A 13,915-nucleotide genomic window follows, 5' to 3' on the forward strand; every position below is an offset into this window, starting at 1 on the left:
CCTTGGTGAGACCGCACCTTGAGTATTGTGTGCAGTTTTGGTCACCTTACCTGAGGAAGGACGTTCTTGCCATGGAGGGAGTGCAGCGAAGATTCACCAGGCTGATACCTGGGATGGCAGGAATGACGTATGAGGAGAGATTGTGTCGATTGGGCTTATACTCACTGGAGTTTAGAAGATTGAGAGGGGATCACATCGAAACCTATAAAATTCTGTCAGGTCTGGACAGACTAGATGCAGGAAGGATGTTCCCGATGGCGGGGAGTCCAGAACCAGGGGTCACAGTCTAAGGATAAGGGGTAAGCCATTTAGGACTGAAATGAGGAGGAACTTCTTCACCCAGAGAGTGGTGAGCCTGTGGAATTCTCTGCCACAGAGGGCGGTGGAGGCCAGTTCATTAAATATATTCAAGAAAGAGTTGGATATATTTCTTGAGGCTAAAGGGATCAAGGGATATGGGGAGAAGGCAGGGACAGGGTACTGAATTTGGATGATCAGCCATGATCTCATTGAATGGCGGAGCAGGCTCGAAGGGCCGAATGGCCTACTCCTGCTCCTATCTTCTATGTTTCTATGTTTCTATAATATCAGTTAATGTTTGTAATAACATGTCACTGTTTACACAGCTAAAAGACACACACAAGTGTATGAATTTCCACTGTGTGAGGGTTCTGTATAATGTTACGACACTGCTGGAATACAAAGAGGTGGGAGTTGTATAAAGCTCTGGTTAGACCCAATCGGGAGTGACTGGGTTCAGTTCTGGGCCCCGCACCTCGGGAAGGATATGCTGGCCTTGGAGGGGGAGCAGCCCAGATTCATCAGAATGATACCGAGGCTAAAAGGGTTAAATTACGAGGACAGGTTGCACAGACTGGGCTTATATTCCTTCGAGTAGAGAGGATACACATGTTGAGATTAGTTAACTCAGTAGCAGACCAGTGACCAAACCTAGAACTTTTACTGATCTGTGCATCTCTAGCTCCTCACTGCACAGAACACTTTCCAAGTGCCTGACTGGGGAACACTGGGCATCAAGCATTAGGAAAAAGTCCTGACGAAGGGTCACGGACCTGAAACTTTAACTCTGTTTCTCTCTCGCCACAGATGCTGCCTGACCTGCTGAGCATTTTCTGTATTTGAATTTAAATAAAGGAGACTACGATGGTATGAGGTGCGAGTTGGGTAGGATTGATTGGGGAATGTCACTCAAAGGGTTGACGGTGGATGGGCAATGGCAAACATTCAAAGATCGCATGGAAGAACTACAGAATTTGTTCATCCCAGTTTGGCATAAAAATAAAACAAAAAAGGTGACGCAACCATGGCTCACAAGGGAAATTAGGGATAGCATAAGATCCAAGGAGAGGACATATAAATTGGCCAGAAAAAGCAGTAAACCTGAGGATTGGGAGCTGTTTAGGATCTAACAAAGGAGGACAAAGGGATTAATTAAGAGGGGGAAAATAGAGTATGAGAGTAAGCTTTCAGGGAACATAAAAACTGACTGTAAAAGTTTTTATAGATATGTGAAGAGAAAAAGATTGGTGAAGTCAAGCGTAGGTCCCTTGCAGTCAGAATCAGGGGAATTTTTAATGGGGAACAAAGAAATGGCAGCCCAATTAAATACATACTTTGGTTCTGTCTTCACAAAGGAGGACACAAATAACCTCCCAGAGATGTCGGGGAACATAGGGTCTAATGAAAGGGAGGAAATGATAGAAATCAGTATTTGTAGGGAAATGGTGTTAGGGAAATTGATGGGATTGAGGGCCGATAAATCCCCAGGGCCTGATAATCTACATCCTAGGGTACTTAAGGAAGTGGCCCTAGAAATAGTAGATGCATTGCTGGTCATCTTCCAAAATTCGATAGACTCTGGAACAGTACCAATGGATTGGAGGGTAGCTAATGTAACCCCACTATTCAAAAAAGGTGGTAGAGAGAAAACGGGGAATTACAGACCAGTAAACCTGACATCGGTAGTGGGGAAAATGCTGGAGTCCATTATAAAAGATGTAATAGCAGAGCACTTGGAAAAAAGGGACCGGATCGGACAAAGTCAACATGGATTTACAAAAGGTAAATCGTGCTTGACTAATCTACTGGAATTTTTTGAGGATGTAACTGGTAAAATAGATAAGGGAGAACCAGTGGATGTAGTGTATTTGGATTTTCAAAAGGCTTTCGATAAGGTCCCGCATAAGAGATTAGCGTGTAAAGTTAAGGTACATGGGATTGGGGGCAAGGTATTGACTTGGATAGAGAACTGGTTGGCAGATAGAAAGCAAAGAGTTGGAATAAACGGGTCTTTTTCCGAGTGGCAGGCAGTGACTAGTGGGGTACCACAGGGATTGGTCCTGGGACCCAGCTATTCACAATATATATTAATGATATATTATAAGTTTCGATGAGATTCCCTCTCATTCTTCTAAACTCCAGCGAGTACAAGCCCAGTCGACCCAATCTCTCCTCATACGTCATTCCTGCCATCCTCCTCATCTCAGTCCTAAATGGCTTACCCCTTATCCTTAGACTGTGACCCCTGGTTCTGGACTCCCCGCCGTCGGGAACATCCTTCCTGCATCTAGTCTGTCTAGTCCTGTAAGGCAGTAGAGGCCAATTCATTGAATATATTCAAGAAGGAGTTGGATATATTTCTTAAGCCTAAAGGGATCAAGGGATATGGGGAGAAGGCAGGGACGGGGTACTGAGTTTGGATGATCAGCCATGATCTCATTGAATGGTGGAACAGGCTCGAGGGGCCGAATGGCCTACTCCTGCTCCTATCTTCTATGTTTCTATGTTTCTATGTAAGGAGCTTCAGTTTGTTTAGTGTGTACCTTTTTTCCGCTTGCATCTTATTTCGTCGCTTTAGAAGCTATTGGCTCAGGTTTAGGTGGGAAGGAGAAAAGAGAAATAAATTCCACCCATTTCTAACCCACCAAACCAATTATTCCAGTTTAGAAGCTGATTAATTGTTTTGAAACCGGCTTCCAACCATCAAATGCTCTGAGGATATGGGTTCAAATCCCACCACAGCAGCTGGTGGAATTTAAATTCAATTCAATTTAATTCTGGAATTAAATGTTAGTCTTAGTAATGGCGACCATGATACCATTGTCGATTGTTGCAAAAAAACCCATCTGGTTCACTAATGTCCTTTAGGGAAGGAAATCTGCCGTCCTTACCCGGTCTGGCCTACATGTGACTCCAGACCCACAGCAATGTGGTTGACTCTTAATGCCCTCTGAAATGGCCTAGCAAGCCACTCAGTTGTAAACAACCGCTACGAAAAACAATCTGCAGCGGTTCAAGTAGGCGGCTCACCACCATCTTCTCAAGGGCAATTAGGGATGGGCAGTAAATGCAGGCCTAGCCAGCAACGGCCACATCCCATCAATGAATAAAAAAAAAAATTAACCAGAATAACCCACCTCATCCATGCGTTACTGTTTTCAGGCACACACACGTTACCGCCACTTGTTATTCTCTGGTTATGTAGGTCACACAACAGGCGGTCATCAGCCTGCGCCCTGTTGTGACATAGCTGCTTGTCGTATCTTCGCGCTCTTTCCCTTGGAGCACAGGGTGAAGTCGCGGAGGATCCGCGGGCTGATTATCAGTCTGACAGGCCGTGACATGAACACTCCCTCCCTGGGCCGTGACCTTCTTTCTCCCAGTCAATGGGGGGGGCGGGGTTTATAGGCTCATACAACTCCTACGATGAACGGGGGCCACCCACACCCACCGGAGGCGAGTGTCCCGCTGGATGTCAACCCGGAATTCCAAGCCGGAGCGCCGGTCTCCACTTGTCGGGACTGTCGGGAGCGTGGTTCGAGCCTGGGATCTTCTGACTCCGAGGCGGGAATGTCATATCAAAGGCTCGGTCCCTCTGGCTTTAGTAAAACTCATTTACCAGAAGCTCGAGTTAGCACAGTTGGACAAACGTCAAGGCACCACGGGAACCACGTTCTTTTAAAGGGGTATCCATGCAGAAAGAACTGGAAAGACTTGCACTTACACACTGTCTCAAGTCCCTCAGCAACGTCCCAAAGCACTTAGTAACCAGTCAATCACTTAGTGAAGTCACCATCACTGCAAGGTCCCACAAGTAGCAATGTGATGAATGACCAGCTAGCCTGTTTCTGGTGGTGTTGGTTGAAGGAGCAATGTTGGTCCGGACACCGGGAGAACTTAACCGATCTTCATTGAAGAGTGCCGTGAGATTTTTTAAACATGCATTTGTTTTTCTGAACAGGTAGCTGGGGCCCAAGAAATTGCACCTCAGACAGTGAAGTGCTCCCTCAGTACTGCCCCTCCGACAGAGCAGCACTCCCTCAGTACTGCCCCTCCGACAGAGCAGCACTCCCTCAGTACTGCCCCTCCGACAGTGCAGCACTCCCTCAGTACTGCCCCTCCGACAGTGCAGCACTCCCTCAGTACTGCCCCTCTAGCAGTGCAGCGCTTCCTCAGTACTGCCCCTCCAACAGTGCAGCTCTCCCTCAGTACTGCCCCTCTGACAGTGCAGCACTCCCTCAGTACTGACGCTCCGACAGTGCAGCACTCCCTCAGTGCTGCCCCTCCGACAGTGCAGCACTCCCTCAGTACTGCACCTCCGACAGTGCAGCACTCCCTCAGTGCTGCCCCTCCGACAGTGTGGCTTTCCCTCAGTACTGCCCCTCCAACAGTGCGGCGCTCCCTCAGTACTACCCCTCCGACAGTGTGGTGCTCCCTCAGTACTGCCCCTCCGACAGTGCAGCGCTCCCTCAGTAACACACTGAAGCGTCAGCCTGGGTTATGTGGTCAAGTCTTGGCACTTTTAACATCGGCAGGGTATCGAGGTGGTTCCGATGCGGAGTGATGTTTGAAGAGTTAAGAGGTGACTCAAGACGTGGGCAGAGTAAGGAATTCAGCAACTTTCAGTCTTCTATATTTGGTTAGGAATGAAACTGCACCAACCTCACCTACTTCACAATCGGGAACTTTGAGAGGGGTGGAGAGAGGAGCGGCGGTGGGGAGGCGGATGGTGTACGGGAGGGGCTGGGATCACCGCATTCTGGGCTGAGAAATCCGTCCCGGGCGGTGGCGCAGAACGAGCGGTATCGCATCGGCTGCCCGCTACACGCAGCGCCTGATGTTCAGTCCCGTCGCAGTCACTGACTATCAGACGCTGCGTATAACGGGCGACCGACCAGATGCCGCCCGTTCTGCGCCAGCGCCCGGGACTGATTTCTCGGCCTCTGATGTTTTGTTCGCTGCTGCTGAAATTTCATCGAGTGCCTCAACAAACCTGGTCATTAGGAAAGGAATGAATTGTACTTCAAACAAGGAACGGCCTTTTAGTGTCTCCATTTCAAAAAGTTTCCCGATAGTTCTCTCGAAAAGCAGACCCTGCGGCTCAGAAGCCAGCAGGTGGGAACCCATGTTCCCTCTAAAATGTTGTTATTGTGCGCAGCCAGTTTTTTCACTGTGCGCACGCGGTATTTGAGAGCTTGTGAGCGGCCTGCGGGTACCTTCAGGATTGCTGCACGCTCGCACCAGTGCACAGCTTTGAGGGAACATTGGCGGTGACACCGAATGATGGCAGTTCTGGAAGACTGGCGAGAAGTGAACTTTTTTTAATATTCGCCCCTGGGATGTGGGCGTCGCTGGCAAGGCCAGTATTTATTGGCCATCCCTAGTTGCCCCTCGAGAAGGTGGTGGTGAGCCGCCTTCTTGAACCGCTGCAGTCCGTGTGGTGAAGGTACTCCCACAGTGCTGTTAGGGAGGGAGTGCCAGGATTTTGACCCAGCGACGATGAAGGAACGGCCGATATATTTCCAAGTCAGGATGGTGTGTGACTTGGAGGGGAACTTGGAGGTGGTGGTGTTCCCATGGGCCTGCTGCCCTTGTCCTTCTAGGTGGAAGAGGTTGCGGGTTTGGGAGGTGCTGCCGAAGAAGCCTTGGCGAGTTGCTGCAGTGCATCTTGTAGATGGTACACACTGCAGCCACGGTAACTTTTTAAAATATTCGTTCCTGGGATGTGGGCATCACTGGCAAGGCCGGCATTTATTGCCCATCCCTAATTGCCCTTGAGAAGGTGGTGGTGAAGGTACTCCCACAGTGCTGTTAGGGAGGGAGTTCCAGGATATTCAACCAACATCACTAAAACAGATGATCCGGTCATTGCTGTTTGTGGGATCTTGCTGTGCACAAATTGGCTGCCGTGTTTCCTACATTACAACAGTGACTCCACTTCCAAAGTAATTCATTGGCTGTAAAGCGCTTTGGGATGTCCTGAGGTTGTGAAAGGCGCTATAGAAATGCAAGTCTTTCCATCTATTGGCCTGGTGATGATGAAGGAACACAGAAGGCCTCCACGTCAGGATAGTGTGCGACTCGGAGAGGGAGAGGGAAGTGCTGATGCTTTCCTGCAGGAATTAAAAACCCAAAACTGGAGGTTAAATGAACCCAACGAGAATCTTCCAGGATCTCCCTCCTTTAGGTTAACCCCTTCTTGGCTGTTCTTGTTTTTAATCGTTTCTCTCCCTCTCTCCCCTTCTCCCCATCTCTCCCTCGTTCCCTCTCTCCCCCTTTGCCTAGCCTCCTCTCCCTCTCGCAAATATAGAGAAATAGAAAACTTTCAACCAGCCACAAACACATCACAAAATAAAGAAGCAACGTAAAATTTCAGACGCAAAATTTTGCTCGTCACCATCAAGCACGACCCACAAGAGGCAGCTTGGGCAACACAACCTTGTAAATAGGCCGTGCCTTCAGCTGCCGAGGCCCTAAGCTCTGGAATTCCCTCCCTAAACCTCTCCGCCTCTCTCGCCTCCTTTAAGATCCTCCTTAAAACCTAGCTCTCTGACCAAGGATTTGGTCACCTGTCCTAATATCTCCTTATGTGGCTCGGTGTCAAATTTTTGTCAGATAATCCTCCTGTGAAGCGCCTTGGGCTGTTTTACTACGTTAAAGGCGCTATACAAATGCAAGCTGTTGTTGTTGTCTCATGGAACAGTTAACTAGTTTGGCTTGCTTGACCTCATGGTTACAAACCTCATTATTTTGGGCCGAACGAGCACCAATCACTGACATGCTACTTTCCCGCTGCTGTTAAGTCGCTTGTACTCGCGACGGGCATTTTTATTTTAAAGCTCGTCATGAGTCATTCAGCACCCGAGACACAAACATGCTGCGTCACACCACGAGAGGCATTTGGCCCGAGGCTGGGTCTACCTGGCTGTGCCAGTGCCGGCTAGAGTTTGGAGATTGAGAAGCTGTGGTTTCACTTGAACGACAGAGTGGAGGGCGAGAGTCACCATGTGTAGAAATCTAAGAGAAGAGAGAACATACAGCACTCAGGCGCGGATATATTCAGCCCCCACTACTTGACTCAATTCGCAAAACTCTCTCATTTCATCTTTCCTGCGTTATCATTACATTTGAAAGCTTCTTGGAAGGATGAGGGACTTTTATGTGGAGAGACTGGAGAAGCTGGGGTCGTTCTCCTTAAAGCCGAGAAAGTTAAGGGGAGACTTAATAGAGGTGTTCAAAATCATGAAGGGTTTTGATAGAGTAAATAAGGAGAAACTGTTTCCAGTGGCAGGAGGGTCGGTAACCAGAGGACACAGAGTGAAGATAATTGGCAAAAGAACCAGAGGAGAGAATGAGGAGAATTTTTTTTCCGCAGCGAGTTGTTGTGATCTGGAACGCACTGCCTGAAAAGGCGGTGGAAGCAGATTTAATAGTAACTTTCAAAAGGGAATTGGATAAAAACTTGAAAAGGAAAAATTCGCAGGGCTGTGGGGAAAGAGCTGGGGGGAGTGGGACTAATCGGAGAGCTCTTTCAAAGAGCCGGCACAGGCACGATGGGCCGAATGGCCTCTTTCTGTATAATTCTACGATAACTTGAGTAATAGTTCAACTGAAAATATAGCAGAATTCTATGATGCTTGACATGACAAACCTGGAACTGTGTAAATATCAACCCAATAATCTTGGAGCTAATCATTGGAGGGGTTAGATGTTGGAATATTTGTCACTGGGGATGTGGGTGACGCGGACAAGGCCGTGATTTATTAGCCGTAGTCGGAGCAGGCGGTGGCCCTTCTCCTTCAACCACTGCCTAGTGACGGATTGTATTGTTGACCACAGATCACTTCAGAAGACCCTGGGACAACCAGAAAGTGTAGGCAGGACCAGGCAGGTTCCTTTCCCCGATGGGCCAGTTATATTTTTTCCTGGTGCACGAATGATCAGATTTATTGAATTCAGATTCACAATTTACCATGGTGGGACTTGTGTAGCACCAAAAACCGCTTCACCTCCATATCCATTTAGAAATACACACCACAATGGGTAAACAGAAGGATGGAATCTACTCCAACAGAATTTTAAAAGCATCCAGATTAAATAGAAAGAGAAATAAAATGCGCCAACAAAACCACACAGCACAAATCCACAGAACGTTTCCCTTAATCAAGGTGGTGTCGAGTAACCATTCTTCCCATTACAACAGAACGTCTCGCACATTATCACAAGCGTCAGAAATCACCCCAAGTGTTTCAGGTACATTGAATTCCATAGAAACATAGAAGATAGGAGCAGGAGTAGGCCATTCGGCCCCTCGAGCCTGCTCCGCCATTCAATGCGATCACGGCTGATCATCCAAATTCAGTACCCTGTCCCTGCCTTCTCCCCATATCCCTTGATCCCTTTAGCCTTAAGAAATATATCCAACTCCTTCTTGAATATATTTAATGAATTGGCCTCTACTGCCTTCTGTGGTAGAGAATTCCACAGGTTCACCATTCTCTGGGTGAAGAAATTCCTCCTCAGGTTCACCATTCTCTGGGTGAAGAAATTCCTCCTCATCTCAGTCCTAAATGGCTTACCCCTTATCCTTGGACTGTGACCCCTGGTTCTGGACTCCCCCGCCATCGAGAACATCCTTCCTGCATCTAGTCTGTCTAGTCCTGTTAGAATTTTATAAGTTTCAATGAGATCCCCAATGAGATCCCCAATTCCAATGACTACTGTCATGTCGGACAATGCAGCAGCCATTTTGTACACGAGCAGATCCCACAAACAAACCATGAGGTGAAACGGCCAGCTCACCGTGGTCTTTGATGGTGTTGCTTGAGGGAGATTGTTGGCCAAGGCACCGGGGGAACAGGCTCGAGGGGCTGAATGGCCTACTCTTGTTCCTATGTTCCTGGGGGATCTCCTCGCTCTTCAAGTAGTTGGATCTTTAACGTGCAGCTAAACAGGTTTAATACCTCCTTCAGTCCCACTCGAGAGTAGAGTGCCAGCCTGCATCATGGACTCAAGTCTCTGGAGTGGGGCTTGAACCTACAACCTTCTGACTATGAGGCAAGAGTGCTACCCACTGAGCCACACAGAGTCTTAACAACCTTTCTTTCAGAAGACTGCACGTTTTAATCATTTAAAAGAAAGGTTGTTTAGCAATACCGTGTTTGAAAGGCCAAAGAGGATACAGAGGCACTGGAGAAGGTTCAAAAAAGATTTACAAAGATGACACCAGAACTGAGAGGTTATTCCTAATTGGGAAGGATTAAAGAGGCTGGGACTCTTTTCTCTAGAAAAGAGAAGGCTGAGGGGTGACCTGATAGAGGTCTTTAAAATTATGAAAGGGTTTGATTGATAGGGTAGAGGTAGAGAAGATGTTTCCACTTGTGGGGGGAGACCAGAACTAGGGGCCATCAATATAAGATCGTCACTAATAAATCCAATAGGGAATTCAGGAGAAACTTTTTTACCCAGAGAGTGGTGAGAATGTGGAACTCGCTACCACAGGGAGTGGTTGAGGCGAATAGCAGGGATACTTTTAAGGGGGAGCTGGATAAACACATGAGGGAGAAAGGAATAGAAGGTTATGTTGATAGGGTGAGATGAAGAGGGGTGGGAGGAGGCTCGTGTGGAGCGTAAACACCGGCACGGAGCAGAGGGGCCGAATGGCCTGTTTCTGTGCTGTAAATTCTGTGTAATTCTATAAGAAGTCAGTTGAAGTGACCCATCAACCCATCGTGTTTTAATCCAACAGGGAGAGGGCACTCATGATCTTTGCCCAGCCCAAGATCCAGCCGCTCAGCAAATCCACATGCCTCACAGTTCAAAGAAAAGCATTTAAAACCCTGGTGGAAGTAGCGGAAATGAGTTGTAAAAGGGATCGTTCAGAATATTGTAATATAAATCCTCAATGACCTTTATTTAAGTTGGGTCTTCAAAAATAAATATTTCTCCCTCCCTTTGGGGTTCCGCTTGCCTTGTCGCGACTCCGGCTTTCTCGGAGTACGATCCCGAGGTTGAGATTTCACGGAGCGGGGACAGGCCCTGCGTCTTCAATCACCTGCTTCAATGTATTTATAATTGAAATGAAACTGGTAACGAGGGGGGTGTGGCAAATACCAAAATCCTTCTGGTCCAGTCAAAAAATGAGATTTGATCAGGTAGAGAGAAACTATTTCCTCTGGTGGGGGGAGTCCAGAACAAGGGGGCATCACCTTAAAATTCGAGCCAGGCCGTTCAGGGGTGATGTCAGGAAGCACTTCTTCACACCAAGGGTGGTGAAAATCTGGAACTCTCTCCCCCAAAAAGCTGTTGAGGCTGGAGATCAATTGAAAATTCCAAAACTGGGACTGAGAGATTTTTGTTGGGTCAGGGTATCAAAGAATATGGAGCAAAGGCGGGTAAATGGAGTCGAGTTACAGATCAATGGAACCGGCTCGAACGGCTGAATGGTCTCCTCCTGTTCCTGTGTTCTGACGAAAGGTCATCAACCTGAAACGTTAACTCTGTTTCTCTCTCCACAGATGCTGCCTGGCCTGCTGAGTGTTTCCAGCATTTTCTGTTTTTATACCCAGCTGAATGTATTTCTCGCTCCAATACTGTCTGGAGTTTAGAAGAATGAGAGGTGATCTCATTGAAACATACAAGATTCTGAGGGGGTTGACAGGGTAGATACTGAGAGGTTGTTTCCCCTGGCTGGAGTATCTAGAACTAGGGGGCATAGTCTCAGGATAAGGGGTCGCCATTTAGGACTGAGATGAGGAGGAATTTCTTCACTCAGACGGTTGTGAATCTTTGGAATTCTCTGCCCCAGAGGGCTGTGGATGCTCAGTCGTTGAGTATATTCAAGGCTGAGATCGATAGATTTTTGGGCTCTCGGAGAATCAAGGGATATGGGGATCGGGCGGGAAAGTGGAGTTGAGGTCGATGATCAGCCATGATCTTATTGAATGGCGGAGCAGGCTCGAGGGGCCGAATGGCCGACTCCTGCTCCTATTTCTTATGTTCTGATGTTCTCATTCCGGACTTACTTATGCCAACTTATTAAGTTATTCTTGGACTTTTCTTTGAGTTTACTGCGTGATCAGGATGTCCGACACATGGCGGCAGACTCACCTCCGTTCCAACCTTGACCTGACCACCAGATTGGTCCTTTCTGCTTAAAAACATCCTTTCCAAATTAATGGCTGCCGCCGTCACGTCGCGTATCTGATCTCAGAGGGCAGAGGTCACGCGGGCGGAATGGAAGCAGGAGCGAGAGAGAGAGAGAGAGAGAGAAGGAGAGGGAGAAGAGAAAAAAGGCCACGGTAGTTAGAGAGAAAGTATAAAGCACAAGATCCGAATTAACAACTCTCAAAGCAAAATCAGGATTCATCGTCGACCGTATTAGTGGACAGAACACTTAACGTCTCCGCACGATATTCCTCGGTTTGCTATCTCGACGGAAGTGTTAAAACTCGCTTAACCTTAAACGTGCACCCCCTAAAACATACTTAACAGAACCAGAGAGGAGGTGAGGAGAAATTTATTTTACGCAGTGAGTTGTTGTGATCTGGAACGCGCTGCCTGAAAGGGCGGTGGAAGCAGATTCAATAATAACTTTCAAAAGGGAATTGGATAAATACTGGAAGTGGGAACAGTTGCAGGGCTGTGGGGAAAGAGCCGGGGGGAGTGGGGCTAATTGGAGAGCTCTTTCAAAGAGCCGGCACAGGCACGATGGGCCGAATGGCCTCCTGCCGTGCTGTATCATTCTATGATTCTAAATACTGTTCCACCAGATGAAACTTTTTTTTAAAGTCTTTCTCTCACCATGAATAGGTACAGATCAGCCATGATCTAATTGAATGGCGGAACAGGCTCGAGGGGCTGAATGGCCTCCTCCTGTTCCTGTGTAACAGATAAGCAGCGAGTTGTTGTGATCTGGAACGCGCTGCCTGAAAGGGCGGTGGAAGCAGATTCAATAATAACTTTCAAAAGGGAATTGGATAAATACTTGAAGTGGGAACAGTTGCTGGACTCTGGGGAAAGAGCAGGGGGGAGTGGGACTAATTGGAGGGCTCTTTCAAAGAGCCGGCATAGGCACGATGGGCCGAATGGCCTCCTGCCGTGCTGTGAGATTCTATAATTTCCTATCACATTGTCTCTAGCACAAGGTTAGGAAGAGTTGATGGACACTAGTTAACATTAACAACCGATTTTACAATGCTGCACTTTCCGTGCGTAGACCCACCGGTCTTTCTTGTTTTTAGACACAAGAGGGAAGAGTTTAAAAGTTGCACACAACGTCGCTGAGGATTTTGGCACCACACGGCCTTAGCTAGGCAGTACCTGTGTCGGAGGATCGAGTGGGTGAGCCACGGCAGACAATGAAGAGGAAGCAGAGTCATGGGTGGAGAGAGAATGAGATGAGCTTGTGTCGGACAGAGGCGACTGTTAGGGCCAGCGTTGAAACACATGATTGAAATGCAGAGGAAATAGCCCAAGAGAAACACAAAACAACAAGAGCAAAGATGACTAAGTCTCGTGTTAACAGAATGACACAAAAAGCAAGGAAGGGTTATTTAGCGCGCCTACACTGGGAACGGTGCTTGAATCGAGCGTGGGTTGGAGTCGGGATTTCAATGCTGTAGCACTGATTCTCTGACCAAGGCTCTCTCCCCGTGCAGCTCCCACCGGGAACACTGAATTTACCGTATCGAACTATTTGATAAATGTAGGGAGACTGATGAAGAGCAGCGACCACCATCTAACCTCTATACAAGTCACCGCAGTGCAGCAGTCACACTTCCAGTGAGAGCGGAATTTAACCCTTCAGAGGAATCCAATCTATTGGTCCACTAAAGGAGAACAAGAGGTCACGACTTCAAGTTACACAAGGCCAGATCGAGGTTAGATGTCAGGAGGCTCCTTCTCCCAGAGAGCAGTGGACCTCTGTGCAGGCTGGCTGCCCGCCAACACTCAGCATTGGGGGGCAGCTGAGCCCCATGGAAACCAAACCCAACAAGGAGTCAGCACCGTCAGGGGAAGGGGCGACAACAGACAAGATTCTAGGAGGATGGAATGAAAGGCGGAATGCTTTAGCAGTGCACATTTACAACTGAAAACATTATAAACCGAAAACAGGGGCTGTTCTGACAGCGTTCTGTGTTTTATGGGATATAATCAAAAATGGCAGAAGGGGGGAATCCCCAGTGTGGGGGAGGGGGGGAAATCCCCAGTGTGGGGGAGGGGGGGAATCCCCAGTGTGGGGGAGGGGGGATCCCCAGTGTGGGGGGGAAGGGGGGGAATCCCAAGTGTGGGGGGAAGGGGGGGAATCCCCAGTGTGGGGGGGAATCCCCAAGTGTGGGGGGAAGGGGGGGAATCCCCAGTGTGGGGGGAAGGGGGGGAATCCCCAGTGTGGGGGGGGGAGGGGGGGGATCCCCCAGTGTGGGGGGGAGGGGGGGAATCCCCAGTGTGGGGGGGGGGAGGGGGGGAAACCCCAGTGTGGGGGGGAGGGGGGGGAAACCCCAGTGTGTGGGGGGGGGGGGAGGGGGGGAAACCCCAGTGTGGGGGGGGGAGACCCCAGTGTGGGGGGGGGGAGGGGGGGAAACCCCAGTGTGGGGGGGGAGGGGGGGAAACCCCA

The 13,915-nt window shown here is 48.7% G+C and overlaps 1 protein-coding gene across 1 annotated transcript in view; it reads right to left on the reverse strand.

Annotated features, from left to right (window-relative positions):
- The window catches only part of LOC147107190 (F-actin-monooxygenase mical2-like), a 413,970-nt gene that overhangs the window by 172,384 nt on the left and 227,671 nt on the right, over positions 1–13,915 (reverse strand). The window contains exon 20 of the mRNA XM_086008370.1: positions 11,410–11,502. Coding sequence (XP_085864496.1) covers positions 11,410–11,502 — 93 coding nt within the window. The remainder of the gene's footprint in view (positions 1–11,409; positions 11,503–13,915) is intronic.

Source organism: Somniosus microcephalus, chromosome 15 (assembly GCF_052327205.1).
Source record: "Somniosus microcephalus isolate GS21.2 chromosome 15, FLI_Smic_1.0, whole genome shotgun sequence".
NCBI lineage: Eukaryota > Metazoa > Chordata > Chondrichthyes > Squaliformes > Somniosidae > Somniosus > Somniosus microcephalus.